This window comes from Delphinapterus leucas, chromosome 11 (genome assembly GCF_059928025.1).
Source record: "Delphinapterus leucas isolate spDelLeu-1000000601 "Yukka" chromosome 11, BTC_Dleu_Yukka2, whole genome shotgun sequence".
Taxonomy (NCBI): domain Eukaryota; kingdom Metazoa; phylum Chordata; class Mammalia; order Artiodactyla; family Monodontidae; genus Delphinapterus; species Delphinapterus leucas.
In genome coordinates this window covers 3,257,649-3,285,442 of record NC_143139.1, presented here as the reverse complement: position 1 = coordinate 3,285,442, position 27,794 = coordinate 3,257,649, and the positions used below count along the sequence as shown (strand labels likewise).

The window sequence follows — 27,794 nt, the reverse complement described above, 5'->3', positions numbered from 1 at the left end:
AGTAGCTGCAGCTCTGATATTAAAGTGCCTTTCCCCCTACACCCAACTCTTCTGCAAAGATGAGATCACAATTAGCTTTTGAACTAACATATATGATTAAAGACAGTTTCTCACACCTCTCAGGAAAAGGAGGATGTGTCTGCTACCTGATAAAAACAACATTTATATACATACTCCTCTGACTGTAGAAACTGATCCACAGGTCCTGTCTTGGCTCTACACCATCAGGTCGTTGAAGAAGAGACTATCTTCTTAAGACTCTTCACCTCCTTGAGATAAACTCGTATATTCCAATTCATAATAATCCTGTGATTATGCACAGCATTTCTGCATCATCTTTCATGAAAACAAAGTAGTTGAGAAAGCCTAAACTGGGAGCCCTGAAGTGCGCCAGAACTAGGGCGTCGGACCCCAAACGTCAACACCACCAGTACCGGGAGGCGCTGGGCTGCTCTCGTGCCACCTCCTCCATCCAGAGCTGTGTGCAGAAGGAAAACTACATTTCCCGGCGACCTCTGCGGGGCAAGGCGCGCGAGGGAGGGCGGGAGTGGGGCGTGCCTCTGTGTGAACAGCTTTTCTATTGGTGCGCAACCCAGAGGGCCGTGTAAACCAGTGGGCGATTGGACGGGGTCTTGCACGTTCCGTGGCGCCGCGACGCCCGGTGGTTTGACTTGTTTTTCGGTTGGGCTCTCGGCGTCTGCGGCTCTGGGCGGCGTGAGTAGAGTTCCGGGTTCCGGAACGGGGGTCAGGGAAGGGGTCTGGGGAAGTAACTGCGGGAGGAGTGCGAAGGGGAGGGGTGTGAGTCTGAGAGGGCTCGTCGGGAGGCCGGAGAGAAGCGTTAGCATCTGTCGGAGGGCTGGTGGGGCGGGGAGGGCGCTGGAGGATGGGAGGCTGTGGTCACCGGGGGTCAAGACGGGGAGAAATGGAGAAAAGAGTACGGAATGTGGGCCCCTGGAATTCCCTCACCCCCCGCCAGTCTCAGCCTCACTTTCCTCATTTGTAAAGTTGAGGGGGTAATAAAAATACTAAACAGAGTTGTGGAGTAAAGAAAATAATAAATGTTCAAGTGCTAAGCAGATGTTAATTGTAAATAGATAAGCTATAAATATATATACCTAGACAGGGGTATCACAGGGATGGATAGAAGCTGGCTGAAACTCAGTAGTTTGTCTATAAACAAGGGTATCGTTCTTTCGGGAGATAGAACCATGTTCCCACCTACAGGGACCGTACACCATCGTGGGAGAGGTGGTAGCCACAAAGAGCTCTACTGTGTTCAGTTTTAGACAATTACAAATGGGATTCTTTTGCAGTTAGTTCATTTTTGGATGGAGAGACTCAGAGAAGAGATGGAGGAGGTAGTATTTGAGTTTTCGTGCGGAGATGGGATTTCATTAAGTGAAATTATGAGAGTGGAGGGAAGTATTGGCCAGCTGGAGGGAGGCTCATGAACAAAGGCACGGAGGCAAGGTTATCTGGAAACCAAGGGCACGTTAGGGGAGTGGAGGGAAGTAAGGTAAGAGAGGTAGGTTTGGTCCTTAAATTTAAAAAAGCATGACGTTTAGGCAGAGTTTGATTTAGTGCATTAGACTCTCAGGAGCCATGGATGAATGTTACGACTTATTAGAAGATGGTCCAGGAGAGGGGCGGGGTGGTAAAACAGTTAAGCCATTGTAGTAGGGTGGGTAAGAAGATGTGGAGATCCTGAGTTAACATAGCCATTGTCCGAATATACAGGATTTTCATACGGTTGGATGAAAGGGTCAAGAGAAGGAGTATTGAAATGATGAATTTAAATTTTCAAGTCCAACATAGAGTATGGATACCAAGGGGGAAAGCAGGGGTGGGATGAATTGGGAGATTGGGATTGACATATATGCACTATTGATATTATGTAAAAAGACATCTAACGAGAACGTACTGTAGAGCACAGGGAACTCTACTCAGTGCTCTGTGGTGACCTAAATGGGAAGGAAATCCAAAAAAGAGGGGATATATGTATACGTAGAGCTGATTCACTTTGCTGTACAGTAGAAACTAACACAGTATAGTAAAGCAACTATAATAAAAATAAAATTAAAAAAATAAAATTTCAAGTCCAGGTGGTTTGGAAGATGCTGAATTATTAACTAAAATATGAAAAAAGGAATATGTTTGGATGACAAAGATGCTGTATTTGGTTTGGGAAGTGTTAGCTTTGAGGTGCTAAAAAATATGTGACTTGAATGATTTTTTTTTTTTTTTAATATTAAGGAGTTTCATAGGTCAATTTTGACCAAATCTTTGGGTTCATGACCCAGGAGTGAGCTGCTTCAGTCTGGGATTTTTTTTTTTTTTTTAAGTTAAACATTTCAAGCTGCAGTGGGACATATAGGTGAAAATGTCTGTTACATAATTGGAAATTCAAGTCAGGAGATGGAAAGAGATGTCATTTAGTCATTAAACAAGTACTTGTTAGTTACTCTTTGCCAGGTAGTGTTTTAGATGATAGAGGTAATCATAAAAGCAGTGGGAATAATGATGTTCCTGAAGAAATGGATAGAGGAAGTAGTAAAGAAAGTTGAAGACAGAGCCTTTTTTTTTTTTTTTTTTAATTTATTTGGCTCTGCCGGGTCTTAGTTGTGACATGCGGGATCTAGTTCCCTGACGAGAGATGGAACCAGGCCCCCTGCATTGGGAGCGTGGAGTCTTAACCACTGGACCACCAGGGAAGTCCCTGAAGACAGAACCTTTTGAACCAAGGGAGTAAAATCTTCAGTGAAAACAGCAGTCACCTGCATTTATTGAGTGCTTAAATGTGTTGGACACATGCTCAGCCCTTTTGTTTATTTAATCCTTACACCAACCTATGACATAATGCTATTATTATCCCCATTTTCTAATAAGTAACTGAAGTTTAGAGAGGTTAAGTAAAAACTTGCCTGAGGTCACACAGCTAATAGGGGACAGAACCTTGACTCAAATCCAAGTCTGTCTGATTTCAGAGCTCTCAACGACAAAGCAATATTTTAAAAGGGAGGTTAACACTGTCAGGCACACAAATGCAGGAGTGACTTGTTGAATGGAGGAGGATGGGAAACAATAGACACAGCCCACCAAATAAAGATAATATCAATGGCTTTGTATTTATCTTAAATTTAGCATGATGGGTCCTCTACCTTAATATCCACTTAATTTCTCTTGGTTATTAGAAACTTTTCTGCATCTCCCTCTCCTATAATTTCAGCAAAAGGATTGTAAATTTGTTTTGCATGTAAATTTGTTGCAGTAAACCTTCATACTAAGGCTGTTCTTTTGTGTGCTTGTCCATCGAAATACTAAATGCCATTCTGATTTTATTTGAAAATAATAATAAGGAAGAATGCCTTCATAGAATTTCAGGATTTGGAACTACTTTAAAGAATACTACATTCTAAAACATCACATTCTGGGGTGTCCCCTGGTGGTCCAGTGGCTAAGACTCCACCTTCCAATGCAGGGGGCACGGGTTCGTTCCCTGGTCGGGGAACTAAAATCCCACATGCCCAGCAGTGTGGCAAGAAAAATAAATAAATAAACAAAAAATCAAACATCACATTCTGATGCTGTCAGAAGCACATCTGATGCTGGTGGGGAGGGACCTGTCTGTACGTCCTGTACTTTTTTTCTGTTCCTGACCTCATTTTGAGTTTTTGTGTATTTGACAGGTGGGAAAGGACAGCATGAACTTTACCCCGACGCAATCTCCTGTCTGCAGAAAGTAAGACATTTGCTTATTTTTGAGCTGTTGAAATAAAGAATCCAGACTTCTGTCACCTTAGTACACATTGGCCTAGGAACTAGAAGAGTTTTGGATTTGGACTATATTAGACCTCATTTCTCTAATGATGTGGAATTTAGATTAAAAAGTACGACATAGTAAATGTTAACACAAGAATACAGGCATTTTATGTGGGCCTCATACGGTGCCAGTGGACCCTTGGATTATAGAGGAAACAACCAATAGACAAACACAGGGGACTTTGGACTCTGCCTCTGTGTCAACCTGCATGATGCCTCATCTCCATCCTCATTGCCACACTCTCGTTTGCAGACTCTCAGAAATGCCTCTTAGTTTATCTATTAACCTATATCCCAGAGTTACAAGGCAACACCTTTTCAAAACATGAAACTAAGTACAGTAATATTTCTGTTGTGAGCTTTTGATGATTGAGAAAATGTTTGTTCTTCCTGCTAGCTGAAAGTGGATTTTAATGTCTTTCCTGTACGTGCTCACTTATTAAAAGTGCTGCCCATAACCTTCATTAACTATAACTCTGGGCTTCTGGTATAAAATTTCTCTACTCTGTGGTCTATTTTGTTGTTGTATAATAAATTGCAGGCAGTTAGCCAAAGTGGATTAATTCTCACATGAGGATTTCTCCACTTATGTATCATTTGTTTTCTAACTTTCATTGTTTTCACCTTACGTCTCTTGTTTGCTAAAAGCAAACAAACAAAAAATCCCTCTGGTCCAGCCTTTGATTAGCCTTTGATCTTGGCTGGTCTTGGTCCATGTAATTCAAGTCTTTGATGCTAGAGACTAGGGTCTGATTGGACGTGTGGTTACTGACTAGCCTGTATTTTCTAATCCTGAATCTTTATCATGCCCTTCCTTAAAAGTTTTCCCACTTATATAACTACCCCTAAAAATAAACTGTTTCATTATGCATGTTCTAATCTTAAATGGCAATATCGTCTGTATATGCATCTACATACGTTTTTGCATTTAATGTTTGGATAATTCATTCATATTCATACATGTATCTGTAATTCATAGTTTCTATAACTTTGAGAATATTCCACTGTATGAATATACCATAGTTTATCCACTATCCTATCAGACACACATTGGGAGCTTTACTGTTTTTGTTGTCACGAATAATGTTATTATGAACATTTTTGTATGTGTTACCTCATATGTCTGTGCAGACAAAGGAAATTGCAATTTTACTAGATTGTGCCAGTTTACTGTCTGTAGTTTCACCAAATTACACTCCATCAACAGCGCATAAGTTCCTATTGCTGTATGTCTTATAGTATCAAATTTTTGACTGTCACTATCTGGTCTTACTTAGTTGATATTCCTTTTTTTTTTTTTAATGATTTTTTTTACTCTCTAACTTGTATTTTGAATCCAGCCTTAAACCTTTAATACCTGGAAAGCAGTTCATAAGATTATTCACAAACCTGTAACATCAAACTTTCAAGGTTTGTGAGCACCTTAATTATAAGCACTTTAAGGACATAAACCTGATTTTTAATTTAAGAAATTGTAACATCTCATAAATGTCCAGACAGTTTATGAACGTGTCCTTCCTAATCTCACACAGGCTGACGGCTCTCCCCAAGCAGGAGGCTGCCGGTGGCTTCAGTGGCCCCACCAGGTGGAAGGGGGTGTCTTTCTCCGATTCTGTGCAGTCAACTCCCTTGCCTTCAGTGGAAGATCGTCTGGCCGTCCTCTGCCCTTCTCAGGAGCTTCTAGAATATTACCAGAAGATGATGTCTGAGTGTGAGGCAGAAAACGAGGGCCTGTTGAAGAAGCTGGAGCTGTACAGAGAGGCCTGCGAAGGGCAGGTGAGGAGGAGCCGGTACACCCTCGTGCACTCTGCGTGAGCCTGTCCCTTGCTGAGAAGGCCTTCGAGTGCCAGCTGGTGTCACAGTACACGTGTCAACATCCTCTTTTTTTTTTTTTAATTAATTTATTTATTTTTGGTTGCGTTGGGTCTTCGTTGCAGTGCGTGGGCTTCTCATCGCAGTGGCTTCTCTTGTTGCGGAGCACAGGCTCTACGCTCGCGGGCTTCAGTAGTTGTGGCTCGTGGGCTCAATAGTTGTGGCTCGCGGGCTCTAGAGCACAGACTTAGTAGTTGTGGTGCACAGGCTTAGTTGCTCTGCGGCATGTGGGATCTTCCCAGACCAGGGCTCAAACCCATGTCCCCTGCATTGGCAGGCAGATTCTTAACCACTGCGCCACCAGCAAAGTCCTCAACATCCTCTTTTGATCCCCTCCACCCCAGCTGAGCTGCCCACCGTCTGGGTGCCCCGTTGGATCACGATGCCCTAAAGTGCTCCATCTCTAAAGTCTTCACTCTTTGTCTCAGCCTCTTGTGCACCTCTGGTTCTCTCTCCCTCACACCTGACTTCGCTTCGGTGTCGCCTCCACAGCTCCTGGCTTCTCAGTGTGCTCAGGGCAGCAGGGCAGCTTCTGGCCACCGTGTCCCGCTTCTAACCCGAAGCCCATGGGCTTCTCTCCAGTAGTCTAGTCGCTGTGCTGCCTGCACGCGGCCCTGCTCATCTGCGCCCCTTGCCCGGCAGAAGCGCTCCCTGTGGCTTAACCCCATCCTCGACCACCTGTGTCCTGGAGCAGGGCTTCTCAGCCTTGGCCTTACCGACGTGAGGGCTGATGATTCTTTGTTGTGAGGACCGTCCTGTGTATGCAGGACGTGTAGCAGCATCCCGGGCCTCTACTCGCTGGATACCAGTAGCCCACCCCACCCCCAAGTTGTGACAGTCCAACATGCCCCCAGATGTTGCCAGATTTCTCCTGGGGGCATAGGCAAAACCACCCCAGTTGAGAACCACTGTCCTAGGAAGGTCACAGGTCATTACAGGATAAATTCATGGTAAACAAACCATGTGTATCCTCAGTCACCACGCAGCAGTTTTCTTACCCATCAGTGGTCGGCTCCCCGTCCCTGCACGCCTGTGCCCTGCCTTCACTGCTCCGCTCCTGCCCGCAGGCTCCCTCTCTCCTCAGGCAGCCTTGCTTCCCAGTTCACAGAGGGAACACCAGCTTCCTGCCCATCCACACACTGTCACCTGCGTCCGTATCCATCTCCTCCTCCTTACTGATCCAGGGACCACAGTGAGCTGAATGATCCAGCACTTTCTGTGCTCCCCACCCCCCTTTCCTTCCTAAGAAACCCTGCTTTGCTACCTCGCCTCTTTGTGTTCTGTTTTTTGTGTTTTTTTTTAAATTTATTTTTTGGCCATGCTGCATGGCTTTCAGGATCTCAGTTCCCCGACCAGGGATTGAACCCAGGCCATGGCGGTGAAAGCCCCAAATCTTAACTATTAGGCCATCAGGGAACTCCCCTTTGTGTTCTCTTTTTAACCTCTTGCCTGACGTTGGCTTTTCCTCCTCAGTATATGGACAGATTCAAGTCTTTCCCAACAAAAGAGAAAGGCACCCCTCTAGCTGCACCCCCAGCTACTCTCAGCGGGGAGGCGCCTTCTTTCCCAGCCACCCTTCTGGAATAGTTTGACTTCCTCACCCACTCGGCGACTCCTTGACTGCTGTTGGGTCCTGTCCTCGCTGCTCCACCTGTGGACTCCAGGACCTGTTGCCAAAATTACCTCATCTCTCTGTGCCCTTTGCAGTGTTCGTCACTGTCGACATCTCCTTTCCCAAAACTCTGCTCCCGTCTTGATTCTGGTGTCATTTTTCTTTCCCAGTGTCTGTCCCCCTCTCTGACCGGTTCTCAGTGTCCGTTAACAGCTCTCCTTCCTTAGTCTTCCCAAGTTCTTCCCGATTCCACCGTAAATGATCTCGTTTTATCCATGCATTGTAGTTCTGCCTATGGGACTGTGACATCCAGGTAACTAGTGCTGACTCGTTCTCCTCCTGAGCTCCAGGGTGGTGTGTCTGTATCTGAACGAACCTCCTTTTTCTCTCCCCGCCCATGCGTGCGCATAGACCACTGCCATTTCCCTCCATTCACCCCTGTCTCTTAACTTTTCTTTATTCTGTGGCTTCGTGACTGGCGTCATTGCCTGCAGTTCTGCCCAGCCCTCCATTCAGTCATTTGCTAAGACCCATTGATTCTGCGTCCTGAATGTCGCTCAGTCCCTTCCAGCCACCTCATCACTACTGCTGCCGCACTATTCAAACTCCAGTTTCATCTCACCTGAGCATCTTCCACGGTCCCAGCCTCCAGCGCCACACCGCCCCGGCCGCCTCTCACTTTCCACTCCAGTGATGCTGAGGTCCTCGTGGCCGGCCAAGCATTTCCGGCTCTTTGCTGGTTCGTGCTGGTTTACCACGCTCTTTCCCGAGAGCACTGCCCTCTGCTTGTCTCTAACGGCCTTCCTTTCAGGCTTCAGCTTTCTGGTGGCGGACTCTGACTTCCCCAACAGGCTCCAGAGATTCTTCTCCTGCCGTACCTTCCCCTCTACCATTTTTAATTTATTTTTTGGCCATGCTGCACGGCTTTCAGGATCTCAGTTCCCCGACCAGAGATTGAACCCGGGCCATGGCGGTGAAAGCCCCAAATCTTAACTATTAGGCCATCAGGGAACTCCCCTTTGTGTTCACTTTTTAACCTCTTGCCTGACGCGTGCTTCTCCATTAAATAATTCTTGCATTTTAATTGTTGGCATGTCTGTCTCCCCACACAATTCCTCAGCTCTGTAGGCAAGAATCATACCTTTTCATCTTTGTTTTCCAGAATTTCATAACAATGCTTCTTACATAGAAAGTATTAAAAGTGTGACTAGAACAGGTGGATCATGTGGCGTCCTGGGTTCTCTCGTCTGTAAAAGGAACCGTGAGAGCTCTGATGTTGAATGCAAACGTCACGCTCACTTTGTAGTTTTAAACTTGTCTGTACACAGCCTGTTGTTGTCATTTGCATCCTGTATTGTTGAAACCATCCACTTTGTAATATTTCTACATGAACTGACTCTGCCGCATCCAACGAGAGATACTCCTATGAAGCCCAGTGTGTTTTCAACTAACTTTTTCCCCAGCATAAACTTGAATGGGATTTGCAGCAGAGGGAGGAAGAGATTGCTGAGCTGCGGAAAGCTCTAAGCGACGTGCAGGTCTGCCTCTTCCAGGAGCGGGAGCATGTCTTACGCCTCTACTCAGAAAACGACCGACTGAGAATCAGGTACCAAGTGAGAGAAGGGAAATGTTGGGGGTATATTTCTAAATCAAGCTCAACAAGATACATTTCTCTGTGGTCCTTCTCTTAGGTTGCATTCCCAGGGGACAGGCTCTGAGATGGAGATTTGCCTGCACGATGGTTAGCAGGGAGGCTCTTAGGAAGAACAGCTATGAGCGGATTTGGGTTGAGGGAGAATTTGAACTGTGATAGAGTCCACCGAGGTAACAGAGGCCTTAGCCAACCCCACAGGGGGTGGTCAGTCATTGCATGCAGGCTGCCACCAGGGAGATAAGCTCGGGAGAGGCAGCCCCCTTCAGCCAAGGGCAGCTCCCGGGTTATGGGCATCTTGGTCCTGAGGGCGGCATCTGAGCAGTGTCCCATGGCATCCACTACAGTGCACTTTTTTTTTATTGTGGTAAAATATACTTAACCTAAAATGTACCATTTTAATCATTTTTAAGTGTAGAGTTCAATATCAGTAAGTACATTCACGTCATCGTGCAGCCATACCACCATCCACCTCCAGAACCTTTTCATCATCCCAAACACTAAACCCTAACTCCCCATTTTCCCTCCCCCAGCCCCTAGTAACCACTCTTCTATTTTCTGTCTCTATGTATTTGACTATTCTAGGCCTCATATAAGTGGAATCATACGGTATTTGTCCTTTTGTGTCTGACTTATTTCACTTGGCATAATCTTTTCAAGGTTCATCCACATTGTACAACATATGTGTCAGAATTTCATTCCTTTTTAAGGCCAAATGATATTCCATTGTATGTATACACCACATTTTGTTTATCCATTCATGTGTTGATGGACATTTGAGTTGTTTGAACCTTCTAGCTGTTGTGAATAACACTGCTCTGGAGATGGGTGTACAAATACCCGTTCAAGTTCCTGCTTTCAGTTCTTTTGTGTATCTATCCAGAAGTGGAATTGTTGGATCAAATGCTAATTCTGTGTTTAATTATTTGTTTTGAAGAACCAGCATACTGTTTTCCACAGTGGCTGCACCATTTTACATTCCCACCAGCAGTGCACAAGGGTTCCAATTTCTTCTAAAGCACGCCAGCACTTGTTTTCCATTTTTTAAAAAAATTAATTAATTTATTTATTTATTTTTGGCTGTGTTGGGTCTTCGTTGCTGCACACAGGCTTTCTCTAGTTGTGGTGAGCGGGGGCTACTCTTTGCTGCGGTGTGCAGGCTTCTCATTGCAGTGGCTTCTCTTGTTGCGGAGCACAGGCTCTAGGCGCGTGAACTTCAGTAGTTGTGGCTCGCAGGCTCTAGAGCACAGGCTCAATAGTTGTGGTGCACAGACTTAGTTGCTCTGTGGCATGTGGGAATCTTCCCGGACTAGGGCTTGAACCCGTGTCCCCTGCATCGGCAGGCGGATTCCTAACCACTGCGCCACTAGGGAAGTCCCTGTTTTCCATTTTTTAATAATAAGCCATCCTTATGGATGTCGGGCAGTATCTCATTGTTATTTTGATTTGCATTTGCCCTAGTGAGTACTGATGATGAGCATTTTCTCCATTGCTTATTGGTCACTTGTATATTTTCTTTAGAGAAACGTCTATTTCAGTCCTTCGCCCATTTTTGAATCGAGTTGCTTTTTGCTGTTATTTAGTCTTAGGAGTTCTCTATATATTCTGGATATTAATCCCTCATCAGATAAGTGATTTGCAAGTGTTCTCTCCCATTCTGAGAGTTGCCATTTTATGCTTTTGATAGTGTTCTTTGATGCACTAAAGTTTTTAATTTTCATAAGGTCCAATTTGTATATTTTTCCTTTTATTGCTTTTGCTTTTGGTGTCAAATCCAAGAAATCATCGCCAAATCCAATATCACTATGGTTTTTTCTAAGAGTTTTATAGTTTTCTTTTTTTTTAATTTGTTTATTTTTGGCTGTGTTGGGTCTTCATTGCTGCGTGCGGGCTTTCTCAAGTTGAGGCAAGCGGGGGCTGCTCTTCATTGTGGCACGCGGGCTTTTCACTGTGGTGGCTTCTCTTGTTGCAGAGCACAGGCTCCAGGCGCGTGGGCTTCAGTAGTTGTGGCACATGGGCTCAGTAGTTGTGTCTCACTGGCTCTAGAGCGCAGGCTCAGTAGTTGTGGCACACGGGCTTAGCTGCTCTGCGGTGTGTGGGATCTTCCCGGACCAGGACTCAAACCCATGTCCCCTGCAATGGCAGGTGGATTCTTAACCACTGTGCCACCAGGGAAGCCCAGAGTTTTATAGTTTTCGATCTTACATTTAGATTTTGATCCATTTTGAGTTAATTTTTGTATATGTATTAGGTAAGGGTCCAACTTCATTCTTTTGCACGTGGATGCCTAGTTTTCCCAGGACCGTTTGTTGAAAAGACTTTTTCCCCATTGAAAGTTGAAAATCATTTGACCATCTATGCAGGACTTATTTATGGTCTCTCTATTGTATTTTGTTGGTCTATTTGTCCGTCATTATGCCAGTACTGCACTGTTTTGTGTGTGTATGTGTGTGTGTGTTGTTTTGTTTTGGCCGCATTGCATGGCATGCACGATCTTAGTTCCCTGACCAGGGATCGAACCCGTGCCCCCTGCAGTGGAAGTGCGGAGTAGTAACTGCTGGATTGCCAGGGAATTCCCTTTGTTGTTGTTTGGAGTACCACACTGTTTTGATTACTGTAGTTTTGTACTAAAGTTTTGAAATCAAGCAGTGTGAGCCCTCCAACTTTGTTCTTTTTCAAGATTATTTTGACTATTTGGAGTCCCCTGAGGTTCCATATGAATTTTAGGGTAGATTTTTCTATTTCTGTAAAAAATGTTGGGATTTTTATAGGAATTGCACTGAATCTATAGATTGCTCTGAGTAATATTGACATCTTAATGTTGCATCTTCCAGACCATGGACACAGAATGTCTTCCCACTTGTTTATTCTTTCATTTCTTTCAGCAGTATTTTCAGTGTGTAAGTCTTTCCCTTCCTTGGTTAATTCCTACATGTTTTATTCTTTTTGATGCTATTGTATATCAAATTCTTTTCTTACTTTCCTTTTCGGATTGTTGACAGTGTATAGAAATGCATGTTGAATTTGTGCTATGCTCCTTTGCTGAATTCACTTACTAGTTCCAAGAGTTTTTTGCGGAACCCTTAGGGTTTTCTATGTATAAAATCGTGTCATCTGTGAACAAAGGTAATTTTATTTCTTGCTCTCCAACTTGGGTGTCTTTTCTCTTTCTTCTCTACTTGCTCTGGCTAGGACTTCCAATACTTTGTTAAATAGAAGTTGTAAAATGGGTATCCCTGTCTTGTTCTTGGTCTTAGAAGAGAATTTTCAGTCTTTCACCATTGAGTATGATGGTAGCTGTGGGTGTTTCACATGTGGCTTTTATTGTGCAGAGGTTGTTTCCTTCCATCCCTAATTTGTTGAATGTTTTTGTCACAAAAGGGTGTTGGATGTTGTCAGATGCGTTTTCTGTATCAGATGGTGATCGTATGTTTTCTTCCTTCGTTCTGTTAATGTGCTGTATTACTTCGATGGATTTTCATATGTTGAACCATGCTTGCTTGCATTCCGGGAACGAATTCCACTTACTCATGATGCATAATCCTTTTAATATGCTGCTGAATACCAGTTTGCTAATATTCTGTTGAGGATTTTTATATCAATGTTCATAAGGGATATTGGCCTGTAATAGTTCTGTAATGTTTGTCTGGCTTTGGCATCAGGGCACTGCTGGCTTCATAGGAAGTGTCGCCTTTTCTTCAGTTTTTGGAAAAGTTTGAGAATGATTGGTGTTAGTCCTTCTTTAAATGTTTAGTTGAATTCACCACTGAAGCCGTCAGGTCGAGGGTTTTTCTTTGTTGGGAGGTTTTTGATTTACTGATTTAATCTCCTTAATAGTTTCAGCCTTGACCTCATGCAGAGCTTCCCTGGGCCATACTGAAAGCTCACCTTCCACGTCACCTGATTTATGGGTCAGAGTAATGTTCCAAAGTATGGAAAAGTTGTCTCCAGAAGCTGAGAAGCTCTTCCTGCATTATGCTTCCTTCTTGGTGGTGGTCGGTGTGAGGTGCAGGGATTTGTCCCTGCCAGTACCCTGGCAAGCCTAGACCACACTCCTAGAACTTCACTGGTGTGCTTCGTAGGGTTTACCTCTGACCCTTTAGAGCCCATGTAAGGTTCTAACACACTCGCCACTTCTTGTCTATCCAGTCTGATTTAATAGGATATCTCAGTAGTAAACTGATATGTGTGGAATGGCCAGATCCAGGTCCTTTTGGACAAATTTGATAGAGAGCAGAAGAGTTAACGAGGTCCTAGGGAAGCCTGTAAAAGTATACTGTTGTTCCCCTCACATGAATGAGAACTGCTCTGGTCCTGTTACGAGTGGGAAGGAATACATTTGCTTAATCAGTAGCCACACGCTGTGTTCCTAAAACCAAGTTAATTTGCTCTAGCAAAACTACTGCTACATCTGGCACAGTCACCGGAATTGGACCTACTTGGTAGTAGCCCACTGTTACTGTGTGGTTTTGCATGAGTCATACTTGTGATTTGATGGGGACCTCCACCCCTGCATCCTTTAGGTCTTTATTTGCCATCGTGGCTGGGGTGGGGTGGGGCAGTTTCAGAGGCTGCCACTTGCTTTAGCACAGAAACCAAGAAAGCAATTTGGAGGCTTTGCCAGCTACCAATTATGTCCGTTCCAATTATACATTTGGAGATGGGGGAAATGACCACTGACTGGGTCTGGATCCAGTGGACCCACTTTGAGCTTGAGCTGGACCTGGACCAAAATTCCGTTTATTGCATGGTTCCCAAATGCCCTAGATAATGCTCACGTCACCAGGTGTCAGCTGAGACTCTGTATCCAGCAATCCTTGAAATGTCTGGGTATTTCCTTTCCCACAGTGTACAATTACTTGAATAAATGGCTTAAGCCCTTGGAGGTAATGAGGGAATCATTACAATGTACACTTGCTGTGGTATCACCAGGTCTTACTTCCTGGGAGATACAGCTTCTCCTTTAGGTAACAGTCTCTGGGTCTTAAAACTAGCAGAGGTATGGAAAATGGGTCAGGGATTGTGAGTTTGTATAGAATATACAGCCCCCAGCTCCGCCCCATTTTTTTTTCTCTCTCTTGGCTGTGCCGCGCAGCATGTGGGATCTTAGTTCCCCAACCAGGGATGGAACCCATGCCCCCTGCAGTGGAAGTGCGGTATCCTAACCACTGGACGGCCAGGGAAGTCCCCCCCGCCATCTTAATTTTATTTAATTGTTTAAGCTATACCCTGTTGATCACTCATCTGTCTTGCTCCTAAGAACACTGTGTTCTGTAACACATCGTATCACCGGCTCTGAAATATCATTTTAAAATTTGCTTCCTTGGTCCATTTCTGGTATCAACTGTCTTTGGTTGGGTTCCCTGGAAAACAAACTCTGCAATGGAGATTTGCTTGCAGGAGGTGTGTTGGGGAGCGCTCTCAGGAATAAACCACCTGTGAGGGAGTAAGGGAAGTCTGAGTGGGCAGAAGTTGAACTGCGATTCAGTTACAGCAGGCCTCAGTCACTGCCGTGGGATTGACATATATACACTAATATGTATAAAATAGATAACTAATAAGAACCTGCTGTATAAAAGAATAAAATAAAATTCAAAAGCATTTAGAGGTAAGGTCTAGATAAGTCCTGTTTAACTTAATTCAGTTAATTAATGTTTTGGAGCCTGTGGCAGATGCTGACTCCTCTCTGTCGACCTTTTCTTTTTTAAATTTATTTTTGGCTGCATTGGGCCTTCGTTGCTGCGTGTGGGCTTTTCTCTAGTTGCGGCGAGCGGGGACTACTCTTCGCTGCGGTGCGCGGGCTTCTCATTGCGGTGGCTTCTCTTGTTGCAGAGAACGGGCTCTAGGCTCGCGAGCTCAGTAGCTGTGACTTGCAAGCTCTAGAGCGCAGGCTCAGTAGTTGTGGCGCACGGGCTTAGTTGCTCTGCGGCATGTGGGATCTTCCCGGACCAGGGCTTGAACCCGTGTCCCCTGCATTGGCAGGCGATTCTTAATCACTGCGGCACCAGGGAAGCCCTGACTTTTTTTAAATTGATGTATAGTTCATTGACAATGTTTCAGGTGTACAGAAAAGTGGTTCAGTTGTACATATGTATATCTATATGTATGTATGTATACATATACATCTATTTTTCAGATTCTTATAAAGTTATTAAAGAATACTGAGTAGAGTTCCCTGTGCTATACGGTAGGTCCTTGTTGGATATCTATTTTATATAGAGTGGTGTGTATCTGTTAATCCCAAACTCCTAATTTATCCCTCCACTGCTTCCCCTTTGGTAGCTGTAAGTCTGTTTTCTATGTCTATGAGTCTATTTCCGTTTTGTAAATAAGTTCATTTGTATAATTTTTTTAGATTCCACATATAAGTGATATCGTATGGTGTTTGTCTTTCTCTGTCTGACTCACTTCACTTAGTATGGTAATCTCTAGGTCCATCCATGTTGCTGCAAATGGCATTATTTCATCATTTTTATGGCTGAGTAATATTCCATGGTGTGTGTGTGTGTGTGTGTGTGCACCACATCTTTATCCATCCCTCTGTTGATGGACGCTTAGGTTGCTTCCACACCTTGGCTGTTATATTCAATAAAGAGCGCTGCTGTGAACGCTGGGGTGCATGTATCTTTTCAACTTAGATAGTTTTCATCTTTTCCAGATCTATGCCCAGGAGTGGGATTGCTGGATCATATGGTAATTCTATTTTTAGTTTTTTAAGGAACCTCCATACTGATCTCCATAGTGGCTGCACCAGTTCACATTCCCACCAACAGTGCAGGAGGGTTAATCCTATTTAATTTTAACTTGAGGTTATCATTGCTTTAAAAATAAATGAGGGACTTCCCTGGCAGTCCAGTGGTTAAGACTCCGCACTTCCATTGCAGGGAGCATGGGTTTGATCTCTGGTCGGAGAACTAAAGATCCTGCATGCCAAGTGGCATCACCAAAAAAAAAAGAAAAAGAAAAAAAAGCCAGAAGGGAGAGCCTTTAAACAAAAATTTACTTACTCTGGACACTGTTTGCTTATTCTCTATGAGAATTGCAGGGAGCTAGAAGACAAGAAAAAGATTCAGAATCTCTTGGCTCTTGTGGGACCAGACACTGGAGAAGTGACCTATTTTTATAAGGAGCCTCCCAACAAGGTAAGTAATCCTTTGTATAGCAGGGTGGGCATGGCTTTTACAAAATACAAGCTGGGGTCCATAATCAGAATAATTTTGGTACTTGTTAAAGAAGCTAGAAGGAGAATTAGCTATGGTAGTCTCACATTTACCTAAGTTTTCAAAGCGTTTTCTCTAATTACAAAGAGCTTTGTGAGTTTTTTTCTTTTTTTTCAAAAACCTTGGAAGTAACATTGTTTACCCCGTTTCACCATTTGGAAACCTAAAGCTCAGAGGAGATGTTTTGGATGAGATTAGAGAGAACAGCAGGAGCAGACTTAGTGTGGGAACAAGCTTCAGTACTAGTTTCTTTTTAAATCTTTGTTTATACTGATGACAAAATTCATGCATGGTCTTTGTTAAAATAACACACATATTTCAGGAATCTAATATAAAAGTGGCAGTCTCCCATAATTCTGTACCCCAGAGATAAAGCTCTTTTTCCATTCATATAGAAATATTTGTGTATTTGAGATTTCCATTTTTTCACTTCTGTAAGCAGTTCTTCAATGAGCAGTTTTTATACATATCTATATATTCATACTTCTGTGTTTCTGTTACTTTCCTAAAGGACCTTGTCAAAGGCTGCTTTTTTTTTTTGGCCAATATTACCAAATAACCCTGAAGTTTTATTTTTTCATTTATAGCACCAACACTGGTTTTATCCAATTTATATTCAAAACACTGGGTTTTATCCAATTTGTTACTTTGTCCACTTTGGTCTCTCATATGCATGACATCCTCATATGATTGTATCAGTTTTGACCAATTTAATTTACGAATAATGTTTAATCTGCAGAACTAAAGCTAAAAAGTGAAATATTGCATTTATAAGAAGGCTATTTCTGTACCTTTTTTTTCTCTTTTTTTTTTGATTCTTCAGGTCAGCATTTTCCAAAAGACTATCCAAGCTGTAGAAGTAAGTGAACAGAATGAATCTTCAGCTTTCAGAGCAGGTACCAACCACATTATTAGAAATTCTTATTGATGCAGAATTAAGAAGCACAGTACAAATAATTAGAAACTTTTTCATACCATACAGTGATAATGAATGTTCGTAATGATGCCTCTGGAGTCTAAGGTCTTATTGAGCTGCCTTTTTTTTTTTAAACCTTTCCATGACGTTTTAATGAAGTAGGATAAAAAATATATAATTAACATGCTTATGGTGGTAAGTCATAAAACAGATTTGGACAACTTCTGGAATCACAGACTATTAATTAGCCTCTCTAAGCCTCAGTCTCCTTATCCTTCTTTCTCTTTTTTTAATGGAAATCCCAATTTTATTTCTTCTTCTTTCTTTTCAGTTGAGATATAATTGACATATAACATTAGTTTCTAGTGTACAACATAGTAATTTGATATTTGTATATATTACAAAATGTTCACCACAGCAAGTCTAGCTAACATGCATCACTACGCATGTGGTTACAAGTTGTTTTTTTGTGTGTGATGGGAGGTTTTAAGATCTACTCTCTTACAAAGAAAATGAAAACTTTAATTTGAAAATATACGTGCATCCCAATGTTCACAGCAGTATTATTTATAATGGCCAAGATATGGAAGAAACCCAAGTGTTCATCAATAGATGAATGGATAAAGAAGATGTGGTGTGTATATAGGTACACAATGGAATACTACTCAGCCATAAAAAGGAATGAAGTGTTGGCCATTTTCAGCAACATGGATGGATTTAGAGGGCGTTATGCTAAGTGAAATAAGTCAGACAGAGAAAGACAAATATCATATGTTATTACTTACATGTGGAAGCTAAAAAATAAAGCAAACTAGTGAGAATAACAAAACAGAAACTGACTCACAGATACAGAGAACAAACTAGTGGTTACCAGTCGGGAGAGGGAAGGGAGGAGAGGTGAAATAGGGGTAGGGGATTAACAGGTACCAACCACAATGTATAAAATAAATAAGCTACAAGGCTGTATTGTACAGCACAGGGAATATAGCCAATACTTCATAATAACTATAAATGGAGTATAATCTGTAAAAAATTTGAATCATTGTGTTGTACACCTGAAACTAATGTTGTAAATTAACTATACCTCAATTTTAAAAAAGAAAAAAATAAATAAGCTTCTTTTTTTTTAAATGTTTATTTATTTATTTTGGCTGTGCCGGATCTTAGTTGCGGCATGCAGGATCTTCGCTGTGGCATGTTTAGTTGCGGTATGCAGGATCTTTAGTTGTGGCATGCAGGCTTCTTAGTTGTGGCATGCACTTGTGATCTAGTTCTCTGACCAGGGATTGAACCCAGTCCCCCTGCGTTGGGAACGCGGAGTCTTATCCACTGGACTACCAGGGAAGTCCCTAAATAAGCTTCTTGAATTATCTAAAGAATTAAATTATGTTTAGTGCAATTTTAGTGTTGCTTATTTTTAAAATCATCTTGTCCATCGAAAATTGGGTTACACATTATAACTAAAATGTTTGGACTTAGTATTTTTATTCATTACCCTTTCTAATTAAATAAGATTTTACAAAGAAAATAGACAACTCCAAAGAAAATTGAGTAGTGTATTCTTCAGAAAGATGAATATTACCATCCAGATGATATCCTAGCAGAGTTCCCTTAAGAGATTCCTCTTTGAACAATTTAGCACTATAGTTATTGTACATTGTCTTTTTTCTTCCTTTCCTTCCCTTACAGATAAAGGAAACCAAACTCCTCTGCAAAGGTAATGCTGATGCTTGAATAGCAGAAAGAAAAGCTAGGTAAAGGTCTCCCCTCACTTTTATGTTCTATTTTAGATTCTAAAGGCAGCAGGAGAAAACCAGCAGTGAGACGGAAGGAGGAGAGTGCCCAGCTGCACCAGAGGGACGTGGAGACCCTCATCCTGCAGGTACAGACCACAACCATTTCTGTCCACCAGCCTGGCTCGGGCGTCACATATGCCTAGTGCCTCCTTGCCCACATGGTCCATCCAGACGCCATGTGATTGGAAGGCTGAGGTTCCTAATTTCCCAGGGTTCTGTGTTACAACCGTTACCCTGTATTCCACCATTCTAGCAGTGCTTTTCTGAACCTGCAGTTCATTCAGCTTGTAGGCTGAGCCCTCCCAACAAAGCCATCACAGTCAGAACTCCCTCTGGAGCTGGCGCCGAGACACACACAGCTGCAGTTGTCTGTCCCGATACACTGACCTTCGGGGATGAGTCCATTTGTCTGGTGCGTGTGTTCTAAAGTCTAGGAAAGTAGCAAGTCATCCTCTAACCACCTGGTCTCTCTATGTCACTTGCAACCATGATTTTTCATCTAGTTGCACTCAAGTTCCTGTCCTTATCAGGGGGCGTATTGATTTAAATGACTGTTTCTCCGTTTGGCCAGTAGCTCCATTTGGGGTTGTGACGACCAGCCTCAGAGAAGGAAATTACATTATACACATTCTGCTCTACTTTTTAAATTTAACAATGAAGAAACGAGTCATTCTCTCTCTGTGCAACTAGGAAGTCTTAAAAGGGAGATGGTCCTAAAAGTCCAGAAAGGGAGATGGTGAGAAGATGAGAGTCCCAGGTAGGGGAGACTGGCTTTTCCAGCTTTCCTGGTGTGATTTTTGCTCGGTGTGGACGGAGTCTGTTCTTGTGTCGCCTAAGCCCACTTGTAAGACAGTGAAGAGGAGTCCAGCTGAGATTTTTCTCCTGTTTGTTGTGCTGCTGTGCTTTTGTTCGTGGGGTTTTTGTTTTTAAATTTTTCTGGAGAAAGGCTCACTTAGAGGTGAGAAGTGAGTGGGGGAGGGCGGGAGTGGACACCTCGCCCCTTTGGCCCATCCAGGTGGAAGCGCTGCAGGCCCAGCTGGAGGAGCGGAGCAGGCTCTCGCAGGAGCAGGTGGCGGGGCTCGTGGAGGAGAGGCGGATCCGCATGGAGGAAGCACAGGCTCATCAGCGGAGGGATCGGGAGAGAGTCGCAGAGCTCACCAGAAGGTGAGTGTTCAGGAGGGCGCACCAGTGAGCTTAAGGTGTTTGCCGCTGGGTTAGAAGGTGGCAGTCCTGTCCGTTCGCAGCACAGGGTCCCGGCGCTGAGGACGTGTCTTGTCAGACGCCCGCCTCTCTCCAGGCTCCTGGGTGCGCTGATGCTTCTCCTGAAGGGCTGGGGGGATTCCACACACTCCCTTCAACCCATTTGCGGGTTTTAGCTTGATCTTATTGTCAAGAAATGTCCTTTTCTCCACTGATGTGTTACCTGACTCAGTGTAACATACCTGCACAAGAAAATGGAAACCATCTGAACCCACTGTTCTGCCCCAGACCTGCCTGCCTGTCCCCCCGCTTTCTGCAGTCTGCTTTCGTTCCCCCATTTTACTAAGTGTGCCCTCTCTGATGTCATCACTGATTTCTTAATTTCTGTGACCAGTTACCTCTGCACAGTCCCAGCTGTAATGAGTGTCTTTCTATGTGTCTGGCCCCTCTGATCACCCCCTCTTTGAAATTAGTCTCCCTTGGTTCCTGCAGCACCTGTCTTTCCCTCCTGTCTAACCCTCCTCAGCCTTCTGTCCGCTTCCAGTGGCCAGAGCTGGGCCGTAAAGGCATCTTCAGGCGAATATGTTTGAACACCTCAAATTTACTGTGATTGAAACTCAACTTTCTCTTTCCCAACGAGCACCCCTCCCCCACCTCAAACCTGCTACTTCATTCTTTCCCCATTTCTTTTTTTTGTGTGTAATTCATTTTATTTTATTTATTTTATTTTTGGCTGCGTTGGATCTTCATTGCTGCACACGGGCTTTCTCTAGTTGTGGCGAGCGGGGGCTACTCTTCGTTGCAGTGTGCGGGCTTCTCATTGCAGTGGCTTCTCTCGTTGCGGAGCATGGGCTTCAGTAGTTGTGGCACATGGGCTCAGTAGTTGTGGCTCACGGGCTTAGTTGCTCCGCGGCATGTGGGATCTTCCCGGGCCAGGGGTGGAACCCATGTCCCTTGCATTGGCAGGTGGATTCTTAACCACTGCACCAGCAGGGAAGCCCCCCATTTAGTTTAATGCTGTCACATCCACCTAGTTTACCAAGCTTGGAACCTCAGGATGATCTTCGACTCCTGGCTCTCCTGTTCCCTAATTCCAGACCCTGTCAGGTGTGAGCCTGAGAAATCTGCCCAGTCCATTCTCTGCCCTGTTTGTCTTACCACCTTGGCCCAGGCTGTGTTCTTGTTTAAATTGTTGCAGTAACTAACTGTGCTTCCTGGCACTGGTCCCCTTGTGCTCTGCAGCCTTCCTCACTGCGTGTATCTTCTGATGGAGTCCTGTTGCCTCAGCCCTTAGGAGCCTCATCCCTCAGTCTCTGCTCCTCTGTGGCTGTAGTTCACCTCATTCTTCAGTCAGACTAGTAACACCGTTGTTCACAGAGCACTTGCGGTGTAGCAGGCCCCTCACTATGCAGTGTCACCCCTTCTCTGACACCTTTCCCAAGCAGAGGTACACATCTCCTCCCCCATTTCCCGTGATGACCAGCATGACTGCGTGGTAGGCCTTTTCACCTTCTGTTGTAGCTGTGTCTTTGTTCCCAGGGTCTGACTGTAGCCTCTGCCCTGCCCCGTGTGTACAACAAATAATTCTTGAAGACTTGCTGATTTAGCTTACCTTCTCTTTTCTGCATTAAACTTCCTACATTTTAAAATAGTTTTTCACGTTGCATTCTTCGTCCTGTTGTGTTTTTTATTTGTCTTCTCAGACTTTTTTTAGTGTCTCTTCCTCCATTTTAAAGTGTGGTCACTAGAATTGGAGGTGATGCTCAAGTTGAGCTCTCTGATCAGTGCAGGTAGAAGATGCCTCCCAGCCCTCGGCAGGCTCTGCTTCTTTTAACACAGTGTCATGTTTGCATTTGGCTGGTACTTCTCCGTTTTTATTGTTGGTATTTTGTGCTTAAGCATAGCAGCTCCACTCTGTTGGGTTTTAATTGTTTTTAAGGGAACAATATTTTTAAATTGTCACGGTAAATTGTAATTTTATATCTGTCTTCCAGATTATTAATAACCGTCCTAGTTTAGCGCCATCTGCGTATCTGAGCACACAATCAGCTCCTTCCATTAGCTCATCATCCTGAGAGTATTGAATGGCATGAAATCCAAGGCTATTAATGGCTGCCCTTTAGGTGTCACTTTCAAACCATTTGTACGCTAACAAGATCATGCTTTCCCAGTTTGTAAACTGAGACCATAACATAAGATAGAATAAAATAACTTGTTGAAAGCAAGAGCAGTCCTTGTGATAACTGAATCAATTTCTCCCTCTTTATACACGTGTGCACGTACCTAAATAAGGATATATATGTGTATTTTCTGTATATAATATATATATTCCTCTGGTGACAGTTACCTTTCTGGCATTATGTTATCATTTTCCCCTTATCTCTGTACTGTGTTACTCATGAAAAGAACTACATGGATCTGACATTTGTTCAGTGGAAAACTGCAGTGGTTGCCTCACGGTATTTAATACCTTTTGCGAGCAGTTTGATCATTTGATACAGTATTTTTCTAGCTGTTGATATTAAACTAATGAGCTCTAACTCTTAGGGATATTCTTTTTTGAAGATGGAAACATCATTTGCCTTTTCCTAAATCTCAGTCAGCAGGAATCTATATTTAGTACCTGTGTGTATCCAGTAGTTGGTACTGTCCTTGATGATCTAGTGGTATCGGGGCAAAAATAAATGATGAATAAGGTTAAGCGAGTGTCAAATTACAGCGCAGGGACGTAGATTTAAAGCGATGGGGAATTTCAGAGAATGAAGAGACTGCGTGGGCTGAAGTTGTTGAGGCGCCACCACGGAGAAAGTTGATTTCGAAAAGAGGCCAGGATTTGTCGCTGGGCAGCTTGCACGTGGAGCACAGCACAGAAAAAAGCAAAGCTGTTTTGACATTTTAGAACTCGTGTTAACCTTCATTCAGAACACCATGGTTTAGTTCTTTATTGTAAAGTCTGATGCCTGGGAAAAGTCCATACTTAGGCTGTGTGTAAATATTTCTATAGCCCTTCTAATCATATAACCTGCAATCAGCCCTCAGGAGAATATCTGTAATGACCAGTGTGTGAACCAGTGTCGATGCTTATACTTTGTCCAATAACATATATAAGATTGCCAGTGAACAGATGAAGCGTGTTTTTAAAACTGCTAATAATATTTTACAGAATTTACGTATTGTACCATCTTTAAAGGACCTGTGTCTTTGCTTTGTTTGGAATAACTGTGTCACATGTGCTATAGAAGCACCTTCATGTCCACATTTGTACATTCTTTCCTAGTCTCCATCACACCAAGGAACTGCTCTATGAGAGCACCAAAGACTTTTTGCAACTCAAATTTGAAAACCAAAATAAGGAGAAGTCCTGGATGCTTGAAAAGGATCATTTGATGTCAAAGATTAAGCAATACAGGGTGCAGTGTAAGAAGAAAGAAGATAAAATTGGAAAAGTTTGGCCAGTTCATGAGAGTCATTACAACCAAAATGAATACATTAAGGTAGTTTCCTCTATCTTTTACAGAATTTTTTTTTTCTGGAATTGTTAAAAGAACTCAGAGAATTTCAAAGAACCTAATAATTGTCAAATAAGATCCATTTAGTCCGGGAAGCTGTTGTAGCAGCAACCTCAAGAAGTAGGTTTCAAAGAGTAGCTCATCATTATAGTGTTTGCAGATTCAGAAAATTAAAGTATGGCTTGATCGATAAATTCATTCAACAATTACTTGTCGCAGTCCTACGCTGAGCTAGGCTCTGGGGCAGTAAACAAGCTGTTACATTCTAATGGGTGAGAAACAACAGCAACATTAACAAATAACCAAGAAAACGATGGGTTATAAAAAAGTGGCTGGGAGTTCCCTGGTGGCCAGTGGTTAGGATTCTGGGCTCTCACTGCCATAGGCCCGGTTCAGTCCCTGCTTGGGGAACTGAGATCACACAAGCCACGTAGCGCGGCCAAAAAAAACCCAAAAAAATTTAAATTAAAAAAAAAATTAAGAAGTGGTACTAAGGAATAAAAGGGTTGTATGAAGATTATATATTGTCGTTGGAGGTGTACTTTCATAGAGAAGCACAGGGACACCGTCTTAAGTCTGGTGTTTTTGCTGAGACCTGAAAAACGGGACTGAGCTTGCCAAACAGACCTCGGGGAAGAGCATGAGGCAGAGGGGAGAGCCGGTGTGAGGGAGGAGGTCATCGTGGGCCTGGAGGAATGAGCTCGGAGGTTGGGGGGGGCGGCCCTCACGTGGGGCCTTCCTGGTCCTGCTGAGAAGACGCAGCGCTCAGCTTTTCTATGTCTTTGAAGGATTGTGTGTAAGGAAGTGACTTCTGATTTGGGATTTTTCAAGATCATTCTGGCTGCTCAATGGAACATGTGTATTTTAAGTGTTGTTGATGTTTCTTCCTTTTTAAAGAAGAACTTCAGAAATATGTCCCAAAACGTATGTTGTAATGTCTTACTTGGTACAGTTCTGAACTCCATTATCTGACTCTTCCCAGAACCAAAAATATTTTTTTTATTTTAAAGAATTTCTACTGTGTACACTTTAGGAAAAAAGCTAAGAGATTCCTCTAGAAATAGGTTTTCAAACATTCTCCAGAGTTCCTTGCTGGAGTCTTGTTGCTTAACTCATTTTGTACTTCTAGAAATCCTTTCTTTCCTTTCTTTACCTAAGTGCTATATGAGTAGTCTGAATTGCAGAACAGAGTATTAATTTCTTTTTCCTTTTGACCTACAGTCCCTGAAGGAAAAGATAGTACAAGAGAAAAAGCTGTCCAGCATGTACCAAGAGCAGTGCATTTCCCTAGAAGAAGAACTCGCCCAAATTCGTGAGGAGGAGGGAGTGAGGAGAGAGATCTTTAAGGTGTGAAGTTCTCTGCACTCGCGACGGGGTGGGCAGTGCAGCTGGCGCAGGGATGCTCCCTGAGCTCCACAAATGCCCTCCTGTGTCCCTGTGTTTAGGATCGCACCAACAAGATGGGGAGGCGTCTACAGGTCATGACGAAACGCTACGAGGCCTTGGAGAAACGACGTGTCTTGGAAGTAGAAGGCTTTAAGACAGATATTAAGGCTCTCAAGCAAAAACTGAAAGACTTGGAGCAGATGCTCTATAAGGTAATTGATCCTGAATTACCAAGAGGGAGAAAAGAGGTGCAGGTGAGCCGACGGGCACGAGGGCCCCTCAGAGGAAAGCTGGGCCGCATCCCCACCCTTTCACTCTCACAAAAATCAGTTTAAACAGTGCATGCCGGAGGGAGGACAGAATAGACTGAAGTAATTGAATGACGGCATCATCATACTCCCACCTAAGCTAAACTCAACAGAAATGTTCATCCCGCCCAATTCAAGAAGTAGATTAAAAGAACTGTGTCTACGGGGAATTCCCTGACGGTCCAGTGATTTGTACTCGGCGCTTTCACTGCCAGGGCCGGGGTTCAGTACCTGGTCGGGGAACTAAGATCCACAAGCTGCACGGCGCGGCCGAAAGGAAACAAAGAACTGTGTCTGTTTTACAAATGGGGAAAGTGAGTAGCTGAGTTAAAAAGCAATTTTTCCTGTCAGACCTGGCTTTGTGTAGAATCCGAGTTGCCCTCAGTGCCTCCTTAGAGAGGTTTAACCAGTCACCCACACACCCTGAATGATCACTGTGTGACAAGCAGGTTAATGACAGAAGAGATGCTTTCTTTCATTGTTTGGCAAATTTACTAATAATGTTTATATCGGTCTCTTCTTTTTACGCATTGTTAATTGCTGATTGACCTCTATCTCAAGGCTCCTTTACTATTGTGTGGGAAAGCAAAGCGTCTCATGCCTTTTGTGCCTTAATTCTACTCCATATTTTCCTTCTTTTAGCTAGTCACTAAACTAAGGATCGAAGCTATCCTATGTACTAAAAGACTCATAAAAAGGAGCCAACAGAGCCTGGTCTTTATGACTGGTTTCTCTCTGGCATCTGCCGTAATCATTTCTTCTTCTTCTTTTCAAATCTCTAGGCAACACTTAACACCCAGGCAAACCGGGATCTTGCCATCCTGTGTGAGGTTCGTGACAGCAACAGACGGGCACATAAAATACAAGGAGAACTGAAGAACCTCAAGTCCAAAGTATTCAGCCTGGAGAACGAACTTAGACTCTGTTGATGTTTACTTTTTAGTACTGGCGCACGTCTGGAGTAGGTCTGCTTCCTGAAATGCGAGGAAAAGGTCACCTTCTCCCAGAAACCGTAGGCACAGAGTTGTCTAGAGTAGTGGTATATAAAGGCAAGGTAAAGATCAGCTTTTTTTGCACCCTAAGCTTTATGATTTTTGCTGTCCTGTTAACCTTTTCTGTGTTTTTTTTGGGGGGGGTGGGGCTGGGGGTGTGATGTGGTCTGGATTATAATCTGAATTATTTACAGACTTTCCCACATTATTTCTCCCATTTATAATGACAGGGTTTTTTTTGTTTTTGTTTTTTTTAAGAAGACAATGACAAAAAAGAAAGCATTTTTGCTGTGAGCTTGGCTGAGTGTTAGTGGGAGGAACGCCTACCCCAGGAGATAAAGACTCTGGTCTCAGTTTGCCTTTCTCCTGGGCAGAGGGCAAAGGCTGCAAATCACAGCCTGTCAGACGCGAATCAGCCGCAGTTCTGTCAGCCCTGAGCTGTAGGGCCTGAGTTCCTTTCTGGACACCCCATCTCAGGAAGTTTCACCAGAGGGCACCAGAGGCCCTACGCTTAAGCAAAATGTTTGTCTAGGAAAGGAAAGGTGCCACTTTGGTAAGCATGAGTGAAACTTCAATGATCCTTGTATGAAAATTTCAGTGTTTTACCAGTACTATGGTTTTTTTTTTTCGTTACGCGGGCCTCTCACTGTTGTGGCCTCTCCCGTTGCGGAGCACAGGCTCCGGACGCGCAGGCTCAGCAGCTCACAGGCCCAGCTGCTCCGCGGCACGTGGGATCTTCCCGGTCCGGGGCACGAACCTGTGTCCCCTGCATCGGCAGGCGGACTCTCAACCACTGCACCACCAGGGAAGCCCCAGTACTATGGTTTTTTAAAAATAATGTACATATTTTAACTATTTTTCAATAAAATATATAATTGAAAATATTCTATTTGAGTTTTCTATAATCGCTTGTTAAAACCACTTTTATACTTTATTGATGACTCAGTTTACTTACCTAGTCCATGGTTTCTACAGTGCTGTACAAGTATTAAAGTTCTCCTAAATGCATCCCTTGAAATCATCTCGTTTTGGAGGTAGCAAAGATAGTATAAGATGACGACACTAAAACCATATCCATTTTTTCCATCTCTGTCCTTTTTCTAGGCAAATAGCTGTGCACTTGGGGCAAAGTCGTTGTGAATGTACCTGGCCAGCCTCTGGGAATTCAGTTGGTATTGGCTTAATATAGCATCATTCTGTTACCCCCGACAAAGGAAGGAACTCAGGGTTTCATATTTGTGTTAAGGAAAAGTGGTGATTAAACTGTCAGTAGGAGATACTGCTTTTTTTTTTCCCCCAAAGCCTATGATAGCAGATCAAGTGCCTTTCGCTAATAAACAGACAGATTCCCAGAGGGACCAGTCCTGGGCTTCAGAGGGATGTACGTCAGTGGGCGGTGCTTCCTTTTGTCCTAATAACACTTGAGGCCTTAGCTATCCATCACTGTTGCTGTTTGATGCTGGGCAAAACAAAAAGCCTTATCAAATCACAGGATTTCAGAATAAGAAGGAAT

General features: G+C 43.4%; 1 protein-coding gene across 4 annotated transcripts; it reads left to right on the top strand.

Annotated features, from left to right (window-relative positions):
* The first annotated feature begins 640 nt into the window (after positions 1-640).
* Positions 641-27,163, top strand: CCDC77 (coiled-coil domain containing 77). Of its 4 annotated transcripts, none has more exons than XM_022577249.2 (12): positions 641-714; positions 3,687-3,739; positions 5,352-5,595; positions 8,767-8,909; positions 16,000-16,096; positions 16,998-17,070; positions 18,881-18,972; positions 19,902-20,050; positions 23,364-23,580; positions 24,817-24,942; positions 25,041-25,193; positions 26,072-27,163. In XM_022577249.2, exons 2-12 carry the CDS (start codon positions 3,702-3,704, stop codon positions 26,216-26,218), a joined length of 1,479 nt encoding a protein of 492 aa, XP_022432957.2. In that variant the 5' UTR covers positions 641-714; positions 3,687-3,701; the 3' UTR covers positions 26,219-27,163. The 4 variants fall into 4 exon arrangements, with proteins under 4 accessions (XP_022432957.2, XP_089776247.1, XP_089776245.1 ...); XM_089920121.1 differs by adding an exon at positions 18,780-18,807 and having other exon boundaries at positions 664-714; positions 3,687-5,595; positions 16,998-17,033; XM_089920119.1 differs by having other exon boundaries at positions 665-714; positions 3,687-5,595.
* The last annotated feature ends 631 nt before the right edge of the window (positions 27,164-27,794 follow it).

What these genes read in the sequence shown, in the direction of transcription:
- CCDC77 (XM_089920119.1), top strand. Translation starts at nt 5,308, where the DNA reads ATGTCCAGACAGTTTATGAACGTGTCCTTCCTAATCTCACACAGGCTG. An exon ending in GAGAGGCCTGCGAAGGGCAG is followed by an intron (nt 5,596 to 8,766) that starts GTGAGGAGGAGC and finishes CTTTTTCCCCAG; the next exon opens with CATAAACTTGAATGGGATTT. An exon ending in ACCAAAATGAATACATTAAG is followed by an intron (nt 23,581 to 24,816) that starts GTAGTTTCCTCT and finishes TTTGACCTACAG; the next exon opens with TCCCTGAAGGAAAAGATAGT.